Here is a 23,937-nt window from a genome sequence, read left to right as displayed (position 1 = left end):
GTAATGATTTCGTCCTCTCTCCAGTTACTGCTAGAGGAATGAGCACTGTGCTCACACTTCATTACTTAAGTATTGAACACTGAAATACTTTCAGTTCAGTGGAGGCTGCTGAGGGGAGGACAGCTCATAATAATAGCTGAAATGGAGTAAATGGAATGGCTCAAACACATGGAAACCATGTTTCATGTATTTAATACCATTCCACTGATTCCGTTCCAGCCATTACTATGAGCCCGTTCTCCCCAATTAAGATGCAACCAATTGCAACCAATTGTCGAAAATTGTTAGCAAAACAAATTACTTTTTACAGTGGAGCTCTGATGCAATATTGCCACTTAACTTGAAGTTGTACTCGTAGCCTGCATATTTCTCCATAGTCCACTTTGACGGCCAGAAGCTTCTCAGTGTCACAGCCCCTTGACTTATTTCACATTTTGTTGTGTTAAATCCGGAATTCAATTTTTTTGAGATTTTTTTTTTGAGCATTAGGGCAATTATTTTGAGATACTAGCTCTATTGTTGACTGTGTCTCCAAGAGACCGATAGAACAATTCTCATTGTACATGGTACTGGAAAACTATCGCTCAAAACATGTCGAGCCACAGAGTGTTTGTCTATTGGTAATATGAGTGATGGATTTCTAACTCTGTATGAAATGATTTATTACACCTACTGGTCATTTCAATGTATATGGTGATTAAAATGTTAGTGGATGTAACTGCAGAGTCATTATATCAATAACTAATATGGTTCAGACTTCCCTGTTCACATTACACAGTGGAACAGGTCAAGTGTAGCCCTATTTTGTTGTGTTCCAGCCTGAATTTACAATTTATTATATTGAGATTGTGTGTCACTGGCCTACACACAATACACCAAAATGTCTAAGTGGAATTACGTTTTAAGAAATTTTTACAAATTAATTAAAAATGAAAAGCTAGATGGGTAAAACAAATATACATACATGTATTTGCCTTTGAGCATGGTGATGTTATTAAATAAATGTTGGATGGTGTATCAATACATCCAGTCACTACAAAGATACATGCAGGCATCCTTCCTGACCCAGTTGCTGAAGAGGAAGGAAACCTCTCAGTGATTTCACCATGAGGCCAATGGTGACTTTACAACAATTACAGTTTAATGGCTGTGATAGGAGAAAACTGAGGATGGATCCACAACATTGTACTTACTCCATGATGGGGATCCCGAGTGGTGCAGCTGTCTAAGGCACTGCATCTTAGTGCTAGAGGCATTTACTACAGACCCTGGTTCAATTCCAGTCCCATAGGGTGGTGCACAATTAGCCCAGCATCATCTGGCGTTAGGGTTTGGTTGGGTAGGCTGTCATTGTAAATACGAATTTGTTCTTAACTGGCTTGCCTAGTTAAATAAAGATTTAAAAAACAAACATAAATTACAGAATGAAAAGAAGGAAGCCTGTACAGAATAAATATATTTGAAAACATGCATCCTGTTCGAAATAAGGTGCTAAATAAAAACTGCCAAATATTTGTGAAAGAAATTAACTTTATGTCCTGAATACAACGCGTTATGTTTAGGGCATATCCAACAACACATCACTGAGTACCACTCTTCATATTTTCAATCATGGTGGTGGCTGCATCATGTTGTGGGTATGCTTGTCGTCAGCAAGGACTACAGATTTTTATTTAGGATAAAAATAAATGGAATAGAGCTAAGCAGAGGAGGAAAACCTGGTTCAATCTGCTTTTCAACAGACACTGGGAGACAAATTCACCTTTCAGCAGGACAATAACTGAAAACACAAGCTCAAATAGACCCCGGAGTTGCTTACCAAGACGACATTGAATGTTATTGAGTGGCTTACTTACAGTTTTGACTTAAATTGGTCTGAAAGTCTATGGCAAGGCTTGAAAATATCTGTCTAGCAATGATCAACAAACAACTTGACAGAGGTTGAAAATGTTAAAAAAGAATGTGCAAATGTTGCACAATCCAGGTGTGACTGGATTGACTGGATTGAGACTGGATTGAGAGACTTACCCAGAAAGACACAGCTGTGATCGCCGACAAAAGCGATTTTAACATGTAGTGACTCAAGATATATTAGTGTTTATTTGTCATTATTATTATGTATTTTTTTTTACAAATGTTAGTATTTTTCTTCCACTTTGAAATGATTTAGTATTCTGTGAACATTCTTGACAAAACAAGACAAATCAATTTAATCCCACCTTGTAACACAACAAAATGTGGAAAAGTCAAGGGGTGTGAATACTTTCTGAAGGCATCAAAAAAGGGTTCCACTATGTTTACAACCCTTTTATGGCGTTATAAAACCCTTTTTATGGTTCTTTATAGAACCTTTATGGATAATGCTTTCTCAATCTCATCGTTTCTTTGTAGAACCATGCTGGGTCTGGTTTAATAGCTATATTTTATTTATTATTTTATTAAATTCCATAGGTTCATCATTGTGTTTATTAACAAGTTTAATCAGGTGTGCTAGCTCTGGAACAGCTGGAGGTCCTTGAGGGGAGAACTAGGAACTACTGACTAGTCAACTGTTCTCAATAGACACAAGACCATACTTTCACAACACACCGTCACTGGCCTCAGTCATATCAAATATGGAACAGCGCAACACAACAGATTGGATTAACTGCCATCGCCCCCACATTTTAATTATCACTTAAAGATGAGAAAAACACTTTTTTGAAATGCAAAGAACCATTGAAGGGCTCTAAGTGTTCTTTGGGTCAGTATGGTTCCACATAGAACCATCACCCTTCCTAAAGAACCCTTGAGGAACCCTCATTTTTATGCGTGTAAGGTGACCAATGTATTTGTATACATTCATACATAACTTAAAATAAAATAAAAACACTTAATGCACTCTGCACTTGACAGTATCACTGATTTATTGAGGTTAAATATTGACCATGGCCTCAAAGCCTTCTTCAGAGCATTCATATACATAAACATGAAATACATTTATACATACCTCCACATGCATAAACATTCATTGAAGTTGCAGGAAATGTATCGCCTCTCACCACCCTCAAAAGAGGTAAGGTTTACAGACTGCTCCTCACCATACTGTTAATCATAATTATGATGGCTGCAGGCTGATTTCCCAGAGACAGCAGTGACTTACTTTAGATTTATGTGTGAACACGTGTGGAACATTGGAATTTAGATGTTATCAATCATAACTTTTAAATATGGAGTTAAGACAAACCCCAGTCTTCTGCATTTGGACCATTGAGTATGGTTCTATGAATACAGGGACTGAAGGTCCAACAGTGGAGAAGCAATGGTTCAGCCCATAGAATCAGAGAAAATAATAGTCCTTCTATATTGCTTCATCAGAGAAAGACATTCTTATTTTTTTCTGTTCCAATCCTCCCAAAGACAAACACACCGCACATTGGGAGGAGCACAGGGTCAGCTGCAGTGTAGCATGCCAGGAGTTAGCTAGGGGTTAAGTGTCTTGCTCAAGGGCACAAAGGCAGCCAATTGTAGCTTGGTTCTGAAACTAGCAGCCCTCCAGTTGTGGGTTAGTCTCTCCTATTGCCTGGCCCGGGATTCGAACCTTTGGGATAACATCATTGTTTATGCATGGGTGAATGGATCATATAAAACTGCAGTGTTGGAGACAACAACATCAGAAGGAGTATGTTTATTCTTGAGAGATTAGAGCTCCCACATCTTGAATAGAAATGTGTTTATGAACCAATCTGGTAATGTTATATTGTTATTTAGGAAACAAGTGTGTCATACATTTGCTTTCTACTGTTTGATCAAATGTTCTCAGAGAAAGATAAAATCCCCGTAAAACAAGGCCCATTCCACAGGGATTAGTTTTGAGCCCGGGGTTGAGGCCCATTGCTATTCTGCACTCCCTATTGTAGGACTTGAGCTGTGTGCCACTGTACAGCTTTGGTAATGTACGGAGATGTATAGGAATCACCCGCATCAGAATGTGTTTGCCGTTTTCTTTTCATAACAGGAGTACTGCTGCTATAAGATGTGTTTGGGGCATCTCGAGTAACCTGGCTATCTCGAAGCATTTATTTATTTAACCTTTATTTAACTAGGCAAGTCAGTTAAGAACAAATTCTTATTTACAATGACGGCCTAAATTTTATAACCAGTTACTACATGGAAATCAACCTCAATATACACCATCATAACTAGTCTCATACTAAAAATAAATATTGTTTAACTTAATTAATTGCAGCAATATGCATCACCTCAATAAAAATTGGATGTAAACATGTAAACAACAGTAGTCCAAAACACAAATTCTATTCAAATATTATCCCAAAATGTCATTCAAAATGCATCTCAAACATTCAAAACTGATACTTCACGATTTCTTTTCTGTGTTGATATGTTTCTGTAAATCGAAAACAAAAGAAGAATGAGGAGGATAATATTTTAAAGGCCTATAGCCTATTTTCTAAAGACTACTACTATAAGATACCTACTTAATAAGTTATTGCACAACCTGTTTTTCTCAAATTAAATAATGCTCTCGAATGAAACGGCTATTCAATCAAAATTCAGGAACTTACATGAATGCACATTGTAACATGTAGTTCAAATCTTCTCGGTTGTCATTCCAAAAGTAGCACAAAAAATATAGGCCTCTCAGTGTTTTCATTTTTTTTCGTATCCTACTGATAAATGACTTGGCATTAGGTAAGGTTATTTCTTTTAAAACTATTATTGCATGCTTGTAGCGTATTGAAAATACAGGAAGCTTCCGTGCAATGAACAATTATCCGTAAGAATTGTCTGACCGTCGGGCTTTTGTGTGTATACTTTTAACAGATTCCCGTTTAGGTTTAGTCTACTTGCCATAAACTTTAATAGTGCTATAAATGGGGCTAGCTATATCCGGAAACACGGTGTTTTTCTTTTTATGGTGTGCAATGTCGACTCATCCTGCGACATGGCACATGGCCTGCACAGACAAGATGCAACTTGCCTCGGTGTATGTATATAATGTATTTATATCTTAATCATAGCTGTGGAATTTACAAAATGATCTATCTTTCTTTCTTATCTCACAGAGAGACTAATGATATAGCCTTTGTCTATGTTAAGCGACAAGACTAGATCTATTTGGAATGCCAAGAGGATGGAAAATATTGTAGGTCTGAAAAAATGTAATCAAATATTGTAGGCGTATAGTATACCTACTGCGAAACAAATCAAACGTGTTTCTCTCCAATATCACCGCCTGCTCTTTTGAATTATCCGAGAAATGTACTCTTCCAACTTTAAATGCCATAAGTCCTGGGCTAGATCTTCACATTACATCATCTTTATTCGGAACCTTTCTATTTTACAGTAATCTAAAAGAGGTCTGCCTACTGACTTGTTTTGCTCAAATAGGCCTATATCCCTAGTTCCGTCTGATTTTCAGATTTACACTTCACTGCAATGTTCTGTCTAACATTTTCAGCGAATAGGCCTAAATGTTTAAATTCACATGTGAAGCTTTTCCAATCTTCTATATGTTCTTGGACGGAAAGGCTAAATCAAGCTTTTGGGTGTGGGAAATATCTAACACTTACCCTATATGAAGTATTCATGAGAATATGAAAAACGAAAGGATATCATTTTCACACGTTATAGGTCTGTGTCGTTTCTCTAAATTAGGAGTATTGTAGGCCTGTGCATATAGTAGCATATCTTTGAATCGAATGAAGATTGATGAATCGAATTAATTGAACCTGAGCATAAACCTACTATATTGAAGGTGTTGATTGAGGTGCATGGCCTCAAACTATATCTACTTAACTAATTGCTTCCGTTTTTCTCTTTATTAAACCAGAAATATTAAGAAAATATTTAGGTCTAGAGAACTTTATCATCAAGAAGGAGAAAAATACTAGGATGTGCAATACATTCCTAGTTGTTTTGGGGATACATTTACAGCTGAGTAATCAACGTTTACGACTGAATCCATTCTGGGATTGGTTGCAGCGAGCCACGTGGCACACCCGCTCGGTGAACATGAACTTTATGCTGTTCTCTATTCCTCGGATCTCACGTTATATAAGCAGCTCTCCCAGCAGGGGCTTAGAAATGATATCGTCAATACATTATTTTCCTTCAGTATAGACTAAATAGCAGTTACGCTTTTGGATATGGAACGCATTTGGTCTAGGCTACAGTCCCTTCCCGACGTGCTCCTGCCTCGTCGTTGGAAATGGCTTCACGACAGTCACAGCCTTTACCAGCCCCTGTCTACGGTAGCCTATCCTAGAGGAACAATAACCCAACGGTTGCACAAAGAGAGAAAGAGAAAGCAGCGGACAGTAAATTATGCTGGTTACCAAATTGTTCAATTTAGTTTTTGCTTTTCGATCCGTCGGCAGATTTGGAGACATTTGCCATGCGCGGTGTAGCGGCGTAGAGGTCCATTTGCCAGGATCACCGACATACCCTTCCACTGGACCAGTGATCCTGCGTCACGGTCACTACAAACAACTCCGAGAACGCAGATGCGGGTAAGATAGCGATTCCGTGATCCTTCCTCACTGGCTTGAATCTGGATATGAACCGTATCTGTTAGAAGGGGGCATTTGAGACGTTATGCCATTCAGGCTATATGGTATCAGATAAGTGAGGGGAAAGACATTGGATATGAATGCTATTGATGCATATTTTGCGTATTCGTGACCTGACCTGCAGGCTACTGTAACCTCAGTTGTTTCCCTATAGTAGGCAAGACTGCCTCCGCTTGTAAATTGATACTTCAGTAGTGCACTGTTCAGAAAATCAATGACGCACCGTCTAGATGTAATCATATGTTATGCTAGAGTGTGGTTTGTTTTTGTCGAAGATAGCTTGCCTTGGGTGGGTAAATATTGCGAGAGGATCCACTGGGGGGACCATGTTGTTTTGTGGTAAGCAGCGCTATGTTCATTTGGGGCTTGAATCTTTCTTTGCCATTCTTCCAGATTATAGAGATTACATTGAACTGTGTTTTGGACACACACACACACACACACACACACACACACGACTGTTGTTCACTGCTATTAACAGTGCCCCCTTGTGCCTACCGCTTCCACGGTGGGGGTGAGGGGTAGTGTAGGGGGAGTAGTGGGGTATTTGGTATTGGGGGGTATTTGGTATTTTATTAGGATCTCCATTAGCTGTTGCGAATGATGCAGCTACTCTTCCTGGGGTCTAAACAAAACATGGAACATGACATAATACAGAACATTAATAGACAAGAACAGCTCAAGGACAGAACTACATCTGTTAGTCAGTCTGTAGGCTGGCTGTATACCACAATAGTGTGGATATAACTTCATATAGAGCTGAAATATGTGCATACCAAAATGACTGAACCTGTCACCAGCATGCACGCAGCTTGGAATATCGTATGAAATATTTCAACCGTCCCCATTTTGAAATGATGTCGGTATTGGTGGGTTGTGAGACGGCCTATGAGTAGAAAATAAACCTGTTATTTTCTGATACAATAATAAAGCTGTACACAACAACAAGGATTCAATATTTAATTATATTAATTGAAGGAACACCAGCAACAGAAAACATGGTCAATGTTACATATTGTGTCTTTTCTATGTATTTCTATAGCCTAAAGTAAAGCCATTATTGGGAAAAGAGGAGTATTTGATCACTTCAGATGTTGTATTAGGCTAATTGAAACTAGAGCATGTCAATAGACATGCTCGCAGGTGCGTTTAATTCATACTGGCACCTATCAAATATCAGGTCATTGTGCGCGAAAATTTTTTTCCCCATGGTTTCCTATTGTGCTTGTCATGGGGGATACATCTTAGCTCTTCAGTGGGTTATCCTTGAGAGAGAGAGAGAGAGAGAGAGAGACAGAGTGAGAGAAATATATTTCAAATAAAAAATTCATAACACAGAAGCCATATATTACTAACATGCGAACTCGCTTCCCCAACCCCTTGTAACTAACGTTACACTTCAAAATCTTACATCAACGATCTTACATCATATTCTTATCGGCAGACTCAGTAGCCTCGGTTTTTCGGATGACTGCCTTGCCTGGTTCACCAATTACTTTGCAGACAGAGTTCAGTGTGTCAAATCGGAGGGCATGCTGTCCGGTCCTCTGGCAGTCTCTATGGGGGTGCCACAGGGTTCAATTCTCGGGCCGACTCTTTTCTCTGTATACATCAATGATGTTGCTCTTGCTGCTGGCGATTTCCTGATCCACCTCTACGCAGACGACACCATTCTATATACTTTCGGCCCGTCATTGGACACTGTGCTATCTAACCTCCAAACAAGCTTCAATGCCATACAACACTCCTTCCGTGGCCTCCGACTGCTCTTAAACGCTAGTAAAACCAAATGCATGCTTTTCAACCGATCGCTGCCTGCACCCGCATGCCCGCCTAGCATCACCACCCTGGATGGTTCCGACCTAGAATATGTGGACATCTATAAGTACCTAGGTGTCTGGCTAGACTGCAAACTCTCCTTCCAGACTCATATCAAACATCTCCAATCGAAAATCAAATCAAGAGTCGGCTTTCTATTCCGCAACAAAGCCTCCTTCACTCACGCCGCCAAGCTTACCCTAGTAAAACTGACTATCCTACCGATCCTCGACTTCGGCGATGTCATCTACAAAATGGCTTCCAACACTCTACTCAGCAAACTGGATGCAGTCTATCACAGTGCCATCCGTTTTGTCACTAAAGCACCTTATACCACCCACCACTGCGACTTGTATGCTCTAGTCGGCTGGCCCTCGCTACATATTTGTCGCCAGACCCACTGGCTCCAGGTCATCTACAAGTCCATGCTAGGTAAAGCTCCGCCTTATCTCAGCTCACTGGTCACGATGGCAACACCCATCCGTAGCACGCGCTCCAGCAGGTGTATCTCACTGATCATCCCTAAAGCCAACACCTCATTTGGCCGCCTTTTGTTCCAGTACTCTGCTGCCTGTGACTGGAACGAATTGCAAAAATCGCTGAAGTTGGAGACTTTTATCTCCCTCACCAACTTCAAACATCAGCTATCTGAGCAGCTAACCGATCGCTGCAGCTGTACATAGTCTATTGGTAAATAGCCCACCCATTTTCACCTACCTCATCCCCATACTGTTTTTATTTATTTACTTTTCTGCTCTTTTGCACACCAATATCTCTACCTGTACATGACCATCTGATCATTTATCACTCCAGTGTTAATCTGCAAAATTGTAATTATTCGCCTACCTCATGCCTTTTGCACACATTGTATATAGACTCCCCCTTTGTTTTCTACTGTGTTATTGACTTGTTAATTGTTTACTCCATGTGTAACTCTGTGTTGTCTGCTCATACTGCTATGCTTTATCTTGGCCAGGTCGCAGTTGCAAATGAGAACTTGTTCTCAACTAGCCTACCTGGTTAAATAAAGGTGAAATAAAAATTTTTTTTTTAAAAACGATTGACCCAACTCACTTGTAAAAATTAAAAGAGTGTATAATATTCCAGATGTCAGTTTGCAGATATACACTGGCTTTATTAATGCAGAAAATAGTGATTTATTGTTTGTCTGTATTTGCCTGCTTTTTTAAAGGTTTATCAAAAAACCCAATGGATATCACACATTTTTATATTTAGAAAATATAGCAAACGCCTATGGGTTTTTTTTATTGGGGATTTGAAACTTATAATAGGGCCACGCGCTGTACAGTCAAATGTTTTAATGTCTATTACACATTGTTATTGAATCAGCAATCAAAATAGAAGATATTTGCTAATTAACATGATTTACGATGTGTTTTAGTCACCTTAAACAGCCTCATCTCTCATTAGCCTTGTGCATGACAGGCATAAAGCCTATCCCACTGGGCTAAAACTGGTTAAATCAATGTTGTTTCCACGTCATTTCAACCCCCCCCCAAAAAATCTGTGATGACGTTGCATCAACGTGGGAAACGAATTGGATTTGGTAAGGGTATTTCGTATTTTTTGTCATCCAACTTTTAACCTAAATCCAATGAAATTGTGATTTTTTTTGTTGTTGAATTTACGTTAGTTAACAACTCAACCAAATGTAAATCAAAACTAGACGTTGAACTGACTTCTGTGCCCAGTGGGAAGCGAGTAGACATACTCTTTATACCCAATCTCCGCAATATGTTAACATTATCTCGTCAAAGTTTGTTCAGAGCTAGCATTGAGTATTAACTCCTCATGTTACAGTAAGAGAAAGCGGATACAAAAGCATTGCTTCAGGCCCACATGATCAACACATGTTCCTTTGTGCTTCAAATTGTTGAACATGGAAAACTGAACACTGTACTGTATGTAGCCTTGTCTATAACTCAACATAATTTTGATATTTTCTGTTTTATTATGTTGTTACAGCTTAAGATCAAATGTTGCAACAGTAGGCTATTACAACCAACAAGCTCTCAGTCTCACTGCAGAAATATACGTTATTGCACGTATGTCAAATTTCGAAGTTGCTCCAAAGTCAAATTTTGAATTGTTTTTGACACCCCGGGTTGCTCCTCCTGATTACAACTACAAGTGTGTGACACCATTATTTGGCACAATTGGACTGTTCTGGCTTGTTTCCTCATTTACTACTACTACTAAGAATTATCATTAAAATAATGATATCGTTTTGAGTAAATTATTAGTATTATTATCGGCAGCAGTAGTAGGCCTAGTAGATAATAGGGTAGGTAGTAAGCTACACGCATGTAGCCTATAAAGTGCAACAGTGCAGATGTTCCTCTTCAAAGAAATACAGGCCAAACGGGCTCTTTCCTCTCTGCTTCAAAAGCACGTAATTTGTGGGCTGCCATAAACCACTTAGGCATAGGCATACAGCTCATTCTCCCAGCTCACATCACTATACCGCATACCAACAGCTCTTGTGAATTATGCAATGGAACTACCACAAACTCCAGGGTATAAAAACAAAAATCATCATAGTTGGTTTATAAACAATTATGTAAAATACTTCGGTCATATAGGGGTAAAATGTATAGAGCCTATAAAGGGTATAAAAAGTGAAATACCGATGTAGTGAGTGCAGTCATATCATTGAGGTTCACACTCAGTCATCTCCTCAGTCACAGTTGACAACACATTGAAGTACGTGATGTTGATACATTGTGAGTATTGCTGATTTCGGTCGCGCGCTCGGCTATATGGCTCTCATCATTTGCTAGACACCCAGACTTATGTAGCCCAAGAAGTAGTCCTATACAGTCTGCGACCATTTTGGCTTAGTTGAGTGTAGGAGGAGAATCCTAATTATATTCACAGAATGGGGACACTATTTATGTAGGCTAGTGAAATGCAAAATTGTGAGTATAACGAAAGCCACTTTAATAGAACATTTCATGGAAAGGATATAGGCATATAGGTCTCATTTCGGAGTTATGACGCACTTTCAACTGCCTTTAATTTCCTCAAGTAGTTAACACAATAACACACATGTAATACTGTTTACAATTAGAGGTTTTTGAGATTAAATATTCCTTCTTGGTTTTCCTATTTTTTTTCTCCCTGTTTGCCAGTCTGCGGATGTCACATATGGCCACTAATCCAGTGGGAAACATTTATTGCACCACACACTTCCTCGTCTTTTGTTCTGTCCTCGCTTTTATGGCCTGTTTAGGCCAGAACAGGAGCATAGACCTACATCTGCAAGTTAAAGATTCGTTTTGTCGTAGTTTGTATAGATATCCCCTTGTCAAATACATTTGTATACATTTGTAGTTTCAATACTGTGAAATCTCAATGTATTGTCAATACTATATATTATTACTATTGATTATTGAAAACAATTTGGAAATATCGTCAATGTTTAGCTCGTTCTCTAATCAACGTTTTGTTATCAAATAGCTTGAAGGTTGTTTGAACAATCAAATGAATCATTCTGAATTGATTTACGTGCAGCTCTGTGTTGAAGCTGCAGATGGAAAAGGCTTTGCAGTAGTCTATTGTTGAATGAACTTTGCCACACACGGAGAACAAAATACTTCAATGTGGAATATTGGTATCCTATCTGCAAGATCATAACAGTTGTGTCGAGTTTGTACCTCATTTTATCCGGGTATTCATTCAATGATTAATGACTCTTGTTAATGATACATTAATGACTCAATTCCCTCAGTTATGCACGAGCTCATGTCATAGGCCTACATATAACACAATTATAAGTCTATTTTTGATTTTATTTGATTTATTAGGACCCCCATTAGCCGACGCCAATGGCAACATCTAGTAGTGCTGAGGTCCGACACATAACGAAAAGAACATTACAAACCTAATACTTTACAATTTACATACATATGGTGTAGAGCTAAAGTACTGGGCTATTTCAAAATATACATCCTTGTTTAAGATATAGCCTACATCATGTCACCGATACTAAAATCATATAAATACCGTTCATTTATGTAATATTTGTGTGAAGGCAACACACATAACATATATTTAAGCAATAACGTATGAGGGATGTGGTATGTGGACAATATACCACGGCCAAGGGCTATACTTAAACACGACGCAACGCGGAGTGCCTGAATACAGCCCTTAGCTGTGGTATGTTGGCCATATACCACAAACTCCCCAGGTGCCTTATTGCTATTATAAACTTATTACCAACATAATTAGAACAGTAAAAAAAATGTTTTTATCATTCCCGTGGTATATGGTCAGATATACCATAGCTTTCAGCCAATCAGCATTCAGGGGTCTAACCACCCGGTTTATAATATGCAATTTGGGACTGATATTACAGTATTTGGTGCGAGAGCATTGTGGTTAGGTGAATAAATACCTAGCTCTAAATTTCTAAGATGTGATTGTATCCGTAAAAGTGCTCTGTGTATACATCCTCTGACATAGCCTGATCAATGCTGTACTCACGGTTGATTGTTGGATTATCAGGATAGAAGGTGGAAACAGTTAATAGCGTAGTAACTTTAAACAAAAAATATTCTAGTATTTTTCTTTGTGATTATAACACATTCGTTTCAGAGGCTCGAGATTTATACATAGAGTTATTTATTGGTGAGCTGGGCAACGTCAGTTGGTTTTATTGCCCATCACAGAGGAGACCCTAAACGCATTCTTAGCATCCCCGACCTTCCCCCTAACAATCGGAATGACCAGTTCAGAGCCGAGGCACGATACTTACCTACGTCATGTATTGCATTACATACACGATCTAAATCATGGAAAGAATGTAAGAAATTCTTGCTTCAGCAAAAACACAAGAACCAACAAAGCACGCGAGTTTTATGAGAGTGCTACCGATACATAAACGTCTAAATGTACAACTCACCCTGAAATGGTGTACAGTGCTCAAGTCAAACAATTACATTATACAAATATATTTGTACATTGTACTTGTTAGTGGCATTTACAATATGCAAAATATGTGCTTGCAAACTACCTTCTCTCTCAATTCAATTCAATTCAAGGGCTCTCTCTCTCACACACACACACACACACACACACACACACACACACACACACACACACACACACACACACACACACACACAATATTCCACTATTCCCCATAAGCAGGCTAAACAGATGTAAAGATATCAATTGAGTTGTCCCATTTATAAAATGACATAAACTGTATTCTGGTGTTGGACAGGCAGGAGTTTGATATTGCTGACAGATACACGTCACTTATATGTTTATATTGTCTTGTTTTCTTGCTGAGTAGCAAGACCCACTAACTTCATGCATGTGTTTTCTGACTGTGTTGTTAGAGCTAAAGCTGGTTATCTAAAAGCTACTGTTTCCTTTTAACTCCTTGCTCTCAATTGGTGGAGAAGGGTCAGCTGACATTGTCATATTTTCCCTCTCGGAGCCTCAGCTAAAACACTCGGGTTAGTGCGTCTTACTGGAAATTAATAATATTGAAATCTCAAGGAACCGTCCATTCTACAGAAGCAGATAACGTATAAAAGGAAGGTTTTGCAAAGGTGTGTGAGATAGACAGAGTATAAAGAGAGACGGGAAGGGGGGGCTACTGAGAGAGGGAAGTGAAGAGAAAAAAAGACCGATAAAGTGGGGAGAGTTAAAGGAGAGGGTTACAGGCAAGGTATGAATTCGTATTTCGCAAACTCGTCGCTCTCCTGCCATTTATCCGGTGGTCAAGATGTTTTGCCAAACGTGTCCTTAAATTCCACAACTTATGACACAGTGAGACATTTTTCCTCGTATGGGGCTGCTGTGAACCAGAATCGAATATACTCAAATCCTTTCTATTCTCCCCAAGACAATGTTGTTTTTGGGCCGAGCCGGGCATCCTATGAGTATGGATCTAATGTGTTTCTTCAAGACAAGGATGGGGGTCTTGCCAGTTGCAGACAAACAAGCAGAGGGCTGAATGCACAAAGCCACAGTGCTCAGGAGTACAGCTTGGATCACGCCAGAGGAGGATCGCAGGAGCAGAAAGCTAACGTCCAGATTTACCCCTGGATGCAGCGAATGAACTCTCACAGCGGTGAGTTTTACTACAACAAATAAATTAAGTAAATGGGTCAGTTTTACGATATGTCTTAGCAACAGAGCAACTTCGTTTTTATGGCCCCATAAAACATCATTGTATCGTCTCGCCCTGGTGAAAGGCCTCCTTTCTGAGTATGCGTAACTATTCTAAGAGTTGCCCCAAATTGTATGTTTTGTTTAACCTGAATCTTATATATTTAATTTAAACAATTTGCATAAACTATGTATATTTTACAAACAGACGACGTTGGACATTCATATTACGTATCATGGTTTGGAGAACCGCTTGTTTATTTCACTGCATGCCAGATGCGTTACTACCCGGAGCAGAAATAGGCTATTTTGGACATGAATCGCTGCCATCACATTGTCAGTACCTTTGTAATGTCTAATCTAGATTATGGTGATTAAATCATCTGATATCAGAAAAATGTACAGATTGGTTATGTGTGTGTGTGTGTGTGTGTGTGTGTGTGTGTGTGTGTGTGTGTGTGTGTGTGTGTGTGTGTGTAATCCAATACTTTGTTTTCTTTTCTTTTAACTGCACAGGAGTTGGATTTGGATCAGACAGACGCAGAGGACGCCAGATATACTCCCGTTACCAAACACTGGAACTGGAGAAAGAGTTCCATTTCAACCGCTATCTAACCAGACGTAGACGTATCGAAATAGCAAACGCTCTCTGTTTGACAGAACGTCAGATCAAAATTTGGTTCCAGAACCGTCGTATGAAATGGAAGAAAGAGAGCATTCTAACGTCTACGGTGACAGGGAGTGAATCAACAGGGACCTCCGTGGAGGAAGGAGACGGCGTGGAGAAGGAAGAGGGAAAAAATAAAAATAAATGAAAGAAAGACATTTAAAACGAAATCATGAGACTACAACTAAACTACCTAGCCATTCTAGGACCAGAAACTCTAATGCATGATATTATTATGCTATTTGCCCACCCCCCATCTATGTATCGGTTTGGATCACTTCAACCAATTCACATAGGTCATTCATAGGCATGGTTTACAAACACAATATGCATAAGCATTCCAAATGTGAAGGAAATTCGAAGGCACACTTATTTTGTTTTTGATAATATAGGTATTTGAAGCTTTACTTTCCCATGAATCCCATCGTAATTTTGTGTTGTGCAATTTGCATCTAGCAAATATCCTGAAAGCTCTCATGGGGTGAACAACACTACCTAAATTGTAGATATTCCTGTATATATTCTATGTACGCTTATGTGTACCCTGTGTAGCTCAAATGGACGTTCTCATAAAGTGGCACTTACCACTGTTTAGCCTAAAAACCGTTTTGGGTTACCCAAGACTACCTAATAAAGAGGACAAATAATACACGAGCAATCACGTTGTTTAGGTTTGTGAATTTATGTTTGATCATAATTGTGTATCATTGAATAAAATGTTTTCAAAACATGTCCGTCCCTGTCTTTTGTACAATTCTGAGCAACGGGTCATCACAATACCGATCACTAACCTCCACTACAATCCAGATACGACAGTGATGTTGTTCTGCACAATTTGTGTGTTTAGTCTGGCAAAGTATTTCATGTATTACAGGTAGCCTACAAAGTATTAAGTGAATGGCTCTTTCCATGTATGAATATTACTTGACATATTACTGTTTAAGAAAGCATCCGTATTGTTTCTATAGTCATAATAGCCAATCCACATTTCCAAATTAAGAAGCAACGGAAACAAGTTTTGGATACCAAAATAAACTCAAACATAAGCCATATTGTACTATAAAGTTGATAGCTAGTCCAACCTTTAGGCAATCGGCCTATAAACAATGGCTAGAGATTATTTATGCTGCTCAATAAACGTTGATATGGGCAGTTTGGGCACAGGGACCTATTTCTTCCGCACTTCCGGGATGACTATCAACCCGATTTAAACCAAATTAAGAGAAACCTACATAGCATAATGGCGCCTCAAATAGCAGAGCATTTTAATATAATAATAATTATAATAATAATAATTATTATTATTATTATGATAGCCGACTATGGAGCATTTGTCGTTTTGTAATGCTCAATCAGTGTTACTGTTGCTTTTCATAGTGCCTCTATGGGGCAAACCGCCCCACCCCCACTAGAGGCTGGTACGCTATGTAATGCAGCAGGGCAAGGGAAGTGGGCCTATGGAGGGGCATAGATGAGATGACCGCCCTGGTCTGCCCTACACCAGACACCAGATGACGCTATTGTCTTACAGTCTCGCCCTTTTCCTCACCCAGACCCCACCACGGTCCCCAACAGCCCAAATCACAACGTTTACCGGGCACATTCCCCCTATTCATCAATATACAGCCGGGAATATCGAGCCAATGCATGACTGGCCAACATCAGCACGTGATCCTATTCAGATTCCCCATATTTGGGCATTGCACGTCGAATCAAGAAAAAAACATATATGAATGCCACCACCTATAAACCGTGGTATTAAAAAAAAAGATACCCCTTGAACTTCCAAAGAGCTTCCTATGAATAGCAACAACTAATATAAATAACAATATAACAGCAAAATATTTAGCCCAGGCTACTCTCGGATACAATATGTATTGTTAGTCTATTGCCGTTTTTACTTCATGAATCCCTTGCGCACCGTTTTTGTGTGTTTCGTGTAAGATGAGCTCGTACGTAGCAAACAACATTTTTAAGGAGCAAACGCACGAGGCATCCCCCTTTAACACCATGAATAGTTTTGGCAGTTATGGCTCTCTCTCTTCCCTCCATCAAGCCAATTATGCCTATAACGGAGGTCTTCATTTCAACGGAACATTCACCTCCTCTGATTCCACTGCGAACTCTCTGAAACGAGAAGAGATGGAAACTAGCCTGCGAGGCAATACGGACACTCAACCTCCACCACGACTACAGTCTTGCTCAGCTGCGAGCTCCCGGAACTCCGTGCAAAACTGCCTTCGTGATGGGATACTGAGCAAAGGGACTGGAAGGCCAATGGAAGTGGTCGAAAACCCTATGACTGAAGAAAACGCAATCAAAGTCGAAACTATGCAACCCGTGAAATGTCAAAACCATTCGAAGAAGCACCAAGACAGTCAACAGCAACCGCAGATTTTTCCCTGGATGACAAAACTACACTTGAGCCACGGTAAACTGAAAAAAAGTCTATAGCCAACTTAAAGCCTACTACTTCCCTCACTCACTCACTCTCTCTCGCTTGCTATCCTGCTTTGTCCATTCACCGTTTTTCGTCTTGAGTTTTATAGGCCAAACGCAGGAAATAATAAAACTGGCGGTCATAAATTTTATGACAAAGGCGTCTATTGCTCGTAAACCTGTTCTGTTACTATGAACGGTTAGATTTATGGCTGCATAATTGGGTAAGAGAAACAAAAATATTAGAAAACGATAAACGAGTATTCTTTTTTATGTTAATGTATTAATGCTTTTCAGCTCCTAACAGGTTATTATACTCTAAGATGAGTATAGGCTATAGCCTAGTTGAACTCGGAGGAAAAGTATGTGCCCTGACCTCCGTGTGAACTTTTCACCTTGGAAAGCTCCAGATATAATTGAAAGATGGTATTCATGTCCAAAATCCACTATTGCCCATTAGCCTACTGCTGGAGTTACCACTAAATATTACCACTGTATTTGGTGGTTCATTGAAGACTTTTAAGGACCAAAATTATAGTTCTGCGAGTGTTCTTCCTTATAATATTTATCTGGATTTCCCAGTTTCCCAGTTTTCCAAGATTAATTTGAAATGAACAAACGCCAGAATAAATAAGCTTTTGTATTCAATGAAATATAATTAGAAGAACATTCATTTCACTGTTAGTTTACACCTTTTACACCTGCATTGGACGAATACAATTTCATTTCATTCATCCAGAGCTTTTGTCCCATGATTTCAATTTCATTATTTCGTTCAAGCAGTTAATTTTAATTGAAATAGTTTCACTTCTTTGGGGCTTAGTCACTTGAACGTTTCATCATTTGTAAACGATTTGAATCATTTTAGATGCTGCAACTCAAAATAGAGAGGCAGTATCTTCATCTCACGTCATTCGACATTAACCTTGACCTCAGGTTATTTTTTATATGAATTAAGATTTTATAATATTCGATAACTCTTGAATTTTCTTAAAATGTAGGCTAATGCATATTTTCTCTAATACCACTTCAGAATCATCTGACGGTAAACGCTCTCGAACCAGTTACACCCGCTACCAGACTCTGGAGTTGGAAAAAGACTTCCATTTCAACCACTACCTCACCCGTCGCAGGCGCATTGACCTCGCCAATTCCCTCTGTCTGAACGAGAGACAAATCAAAATTTGGTTCCAGAATCGACGTATGAAGTGGAAGAAGGATTCGAAACTGAAATCAAAGGACTCAATATAAACATGGAGTTGATGACTGATCTGGAGACGAACTGCTAAAAGAAGTATGCAGAGGGAGACCATTATTCGAAACGTGAAGGCCGTTTTCATAAATCAGCACTTGTGTTACGGACTATTACAAACACGTAATATGCTAATAATGTAACTTTACATGTGGACTTTTATTCTTTGCTTGATGGATGTAAAAATGGAAGGAAAATATTGAACAAAAATATAGTAATGTGTTGTCTAAATGTAAAGATTGTGTAAAGACCTTTGGAAGTCTTAGGGAGGAGCTGTGGACTATAAGGCCACTCCCTCTTTCCTGTTTCAATGCAAACACATGAACATTCTGCCTATTCTTTTATCCTTGAGATAATAATTAAGAACATGCCAGTGAGTGATACTGAGTGGTAATACAATCAAAGCGAGGAGACCTAACTGTTCGTGTCTCTTATAACGACGAACATTTTTTTATTTTATTAAATGTCTTAAAATTCATATTTGGGCGCTGAGTGACTTTGTTGTATTCGGGCTTACAGCAAACAGACGGTTGACTTTTTGAACCATGGATTATGTCCAACCAAATATGTAAGACTTTCGTGATGGTATTTCAGGACAGCACCCATACCTATAGGCCTACCATTCCATGTCTTATGTCTTATATGTTCGCAGTTGTCTGAACCAATCGAAACAGTGTACATATTGAATAATCTGCCACCCCCATAGATGCACAATAATTGCATATGTACAGAAGGCCTATTGTACAATTGTCTGATTCAATCAAAACGCTTACAGGTGTTGAGAAAACGTTTGAATAAACCTCCCATACCGTATTACCAGCACATTCGTGTCGCAGTTTTGTATCATTACACATGTATAGGCACTTAGTATTAAGAAATAGATTCGAGGTCCCACACGTCTATTTATAACATTTACAGTAGGCCTATCTATCCCTGACAGACAGACGCATGCACATACACGTTTAAGCCCCCAATAAAACTGTATTACTGTGTTTCCACCTCTCCACCACAGATATAAAATGGTTCCTGTTTTAACATGATAGAGCCAGAGAGCATAGCTAGCTGCTTCTAAATTCATATGGGTTGAGATGTATAGGCTAACTTTCTCCATAGGCCTAGCCACTCACAGACTTGGATGTTTCAGTGGCCTTACTCACGGACCAAATGTAAAGCTATGGTTATGAAATATGTTAAGAGTATGCTATATGTTTATATTCAGTCTATATCAAAAGTTGTTTTTTTAAAAGCTAACAAAAAAACGGTTTATTAATATAGCTTTAAGTAGAAATGTTATCACGTGAGTCAATATTGTACGCTAGTGTAGTAGACAAAACCATAAGTTGAGACACAGCTATGCATTGACCTGTATTTGGCACACTGCTGGCCTAACTATTGACACGTATTGTAACAAGATTTCTTAACAAAACAAAAATCTAGTTTCAGGGAAAAGGATTAATCAGATGCCTTTTCCTCTAGGAAATGTTGCCCCATATGAAAAATATATATATTGTCACTCACCTTGCAGATTTTAGCCTAGTTTCACTGCTATATAAATACAACAGAGCATGGACTGATTTCTCAATGGCACTGTCGGGCCTAACCTTGCTACATTGTTATATAGGGCTATCGCATTCCCCTTTTAGTGTCTCTTTCTTTTAGTATTTTAAAGTTTGAAATGTTATTTATGCCAATTGTCCCGAGCAGGGCCTGTGAATGGTGCACAGGGAGCACGTGGTGCCATTAAAGTGGGGTTTATGGCCTGGAAAAACTGACAAACCTTCGATATATACACATCATATATAATCTTGTCCTGGATCGCAGCTGCTGGCTTCTATTACCTGAGGAAGAAAGGGCTTTGTCTCAGTTAGTGTGGATTACCCTGGCCAGGACTAGTCCGTCTGTAGTGGTGGTGCTGATCTCTCGGTCACAAATGGATCCTTAAATGCTCCCGTAAGTTTATCATATTTTTACTAACATGCATGTTGCGTCAACCTATAGCGTTTCTTTTGTATTTGATGTTGTGGTTCGGTTGGCTTGATGTTTTCGATACAACAGGATTTGTTCAATTGTTTTTGTGGTACACATTCCTTATAATTATTATAACCAATCGTAATGTTATATCTGGCTCTGCTTGCTGTTTGTTTGTCCGTAGAGGAGATATGTCTTCCAATAGATTACAAACGTGTTAATGTATGGATCATGCATGGTCCCTAACCCACTAGTAAAATAGAGTTACTTCTGAAAGACAGTTCTGTTCTAGCTTTCCTGACTGGGTTCTAATTTACTCTCCTCTTATTCATTAGGCATACGATACATCTTTAAACAGAACACAATTTATTAATTTAGATAATGGTCTGCACATTGTCAAATGCTTCATGTTACTGTTACACAGTTGTCAGATAACCAAAATAAGAGTTTGTGTGTGTGTGTGTGTGTGTTGATGTCCTATCATACAGTACTAACTGAAGCTACTATGTACAGCTATGCTCCCACAAAAATGCAGTCAGGTTTCAGAGCTGGGATGTGTGTATAAATTACAAGTTCATACTTGTGCTTGAATAAACATAGCAACCCACTTTTCAGGATTGTCTTGGTAAGATATTGCTAAATCACACTGTTGACAGAGAAACTGATGAGTGTATCATGTTCACTGCTCAATGGTTTGACTATCTTTAACTTTGTAGGCCAGTCCAATTGATAACTGTCATGGTATAGCAGTCCATTGGATAAATGTCATCCATCCCCTGCCATCCCATAATCAACACACAGATGTGATACTGTTTATTTTTGTAGTTGAGGAATGGAATGTTAACATAGAAATTGTTCTGGAAGGTTCTGGAAGCCAACATTTGTTTAAGAGCAGCGTGACAAGTTAAATCTCAATTGTTACATTGTATCTCACCTCACCTAATATAGAACTTGCAGGATTTTCCATACACCGTCAGGACAGAGCAGCTACGTCTGGTAAGACGAGGTGCGGGGGTGTCCAATATTAAAGAAGTCTCGAGGTATTGCTCGCCGTGATGGCGCAGACAGAGATGGTCGCCTCGCTTCGCATTCTTAGGAAACTATGCAGTATTTTGTTTTTGAATCTATTATTTCTTACACTCTTACCCCAGGAAATATTAAGTCTTATTACATAGAGCCGGGAGGAACTATTGGATATAAGAGCAACGCCAACTTACCAACATTACGACCAGGAATACGACTTTCCCGACTTTTCCTCTGTTTGGACCACCACCCAGGACAATGGATCGGATCCCAGTAGACACGAGACGTATGTGGCAGGGTCTACAGTCAATCACGGATTACAAAAATAAAACCAGCCCCATCTCGGACACCGATGTCTTGCTCCCAGACGAACTTAACAACTTCTTTGCTCGCTTTGAGGACAATACAGTGCCACTGACAGGGCCAGCTACCAAAACCTGCGGGCTCTCCTTCACCGCAGCCAACGTGAGTAAAACATTTAAATGTGTTAACCCTCGCAAGGCTGCCGGCCCAGACGGCATCCCTAGCCGCATCCTCAGAGCATGCGCAGACCAGCTGGCTGGTGTGTTTACGGACATATTCATTCAATCCATATCCCACTCTGCTATTCCCACATGCTTCAAGAGGGCATGTTCCCAAGAAAGCTAAGGTAAACTGAGCTAAATGGCTATCGCCCCGTAGCACTGACTTAAGTCATCATGAAGTGCTTTGAGAGACTAGTCAAGGATCATATCACCTCCCCCCTACCTGACACCCTAGACGCACTCCAATTTTTTTACCACCCCAATAGGTCCACAGACGATGCAATCGCAATCACACTGTACACTGCCCTAACCTATCTGGACAAGAGGAATACCTATGTAAGAATGCTGTTCATCAAGAATGCTGTTCATCAATTACATCAAGTACCCTCCAAACTCGTCCTTAAGCTCGAGACCCTGGGTCTCGACCCCGCCCTGTGAAACTGGGTCCTGGACTTCCTGACGGGCCGCCCCCAGATGGTGAGGGTAGGAAACAACATCTCCACCCCACTGATCCTCAACACTGGGGCCCCACAAGGGTGCGTTCTCAGCCCTCTCTGTTCACCAATGACTGCGTGGCCATGCACGCCTCCAACTCAATCGTCAAGTTTGCAGACGACACTACAGTGGTAGGCTTGATTACCAACAACAACGAGACGGCCTACAGGGAGGAAGTGAGGGCCCTTGGAGTGTGGTGTCAGGAAAATAACTTCACACTCAATGTCAACAAAACAAAGGAGATAATCGTGGACTTCAGGAAACAGCAGAGGGAGCACCGCCCTATCCACATTGATGGGACAGTAGTGGAGAAGGTGGAAAGTTTTAAGTTCCTCGGCATACAATTCACGGACAAACTGAAATGGTCCACCCAGACAGACAGCATGGTGAAGAAGGTGCAACAGCGTCTCTTTAAACCTCAGGAGGCTGAAGAAATTTGGCATGTCACCTAAAACCCTCACAAACTTCTACAGATGCACAATCGAGAGCATCCTGTCCGACTGTAGCACCGTCTGGTATGGCAACTGCTCCGCCCACAACCGTAAGGCTCTCCAGAGGGTAGTGAGTTCTTCACAACACATCACCGGTGGCAAACTACCTGCCCTCCAGGACACCTACACCACCCAATGTCACTGGAAGGACAAAAATATAATCAAGGACAACAACCAGGTGAGCCATTGCCTGTTCACCCTGTTATCATCCAGAAGGCGAGGTCAGTACAGGTGCATCAAAGCTGGGATCGAGAGACGGTAAAACAGCTTCTATCTCAAGGCCATCTGACTGTTAAATAGCCATCACCAACATTGAGTGGCTGCTGCAAACATACTGATTCAAATCTCTAGCCACTTTAATAATTAAAAATTGGATGTAATAAATGTATCACTAGTCACTTTAAATAAATGCCACTTTATATAATGTTTACATACCCAACATTGTTTATCTCATATGTATATACTGTACTCTATACAATCTTTTGCATCTTGCCTAAGCCGTTGGGCCATCGTTCATCCATATATTTATATGTACATATGT

General features: G+C 39.7%; 2 protein-coding genes and 1 non-coding gene across 3 annotated transcripts in view; all 3 read left to right on the top strand.

Moving 5' to 3' along the window:
* The first annotated feature begins 6,374 nt into the window (after positions 1-6,374).
* LOC110532667 (uncharacterized) overlaps positions 6,375-23,937 on the top strand; it is a 65,803-nt gene continuing 48,240 nt past the window's right edge. Inside the window, exon 1 of the transcript XR_016483401.1 lies at positions 6,375-6,512. This is a non-coding gene — a transcript (uncharacterized LOC110532667). The remainder of the gene's footprint in view (positions 6,513-23,937) is intronic.
* Positions 13,961-15,934, top strand: LOC110532672 (homeobox protein Hox-C6a). The gene is made up of 2 exons (XM_021616764.3): positions 13,961-14,499; positions 15,054-15,934. The coding sequence occupies exons 1-2, from the start codon at positions 14,097-14,099 to the stop codon at positions 15,350-15,352; spliced, it is 702 nt and encodes a 233-aa protein (XP_021472439.1). The 5' UTR covers positions 13,961-14,096; the 3' UTR covers positions 15,353-15,934.
* LOC110532671 (homeobox protein Hox-C5a) lies at positions 17,018-19,717 on the top strand. The gene is made up of 2 exons (XM_090185200.1): positions 17,018-17,635; positions 18,677-19,717. The coding sequence occupies exons 1-2, from the start codon at positions 17,149-17,151 to the stop codon at positions 18,892-18,894; spliced, it is 705 nt and encodes a 234-aa protein (XP_090041326.1). The 5' UTR covers positions 17,018-17,148; the 3' UTR covers positions 18,895-19,717.

Source organism: Oncorhynchus mykiss, chromosome 9, assembly GCF_057628025.1.
Source record: "Oncorhynchus mykiss isolate SJ-2025 chromosome 9, ASM5762802v1, whole genome shotgun sequence".
NCBI classification, from domain to species: Eukaryota; Metazoa; Chordata; class Actinopteri; order Salmoniformes; family Salmonidae; genus Oncorhynchus; species Oncorhynchus mykiss.
Note: the sequence above shows the minus strand (reverse complement) of the source record. Positions and strands in the feature narration are given on the sequence as shown.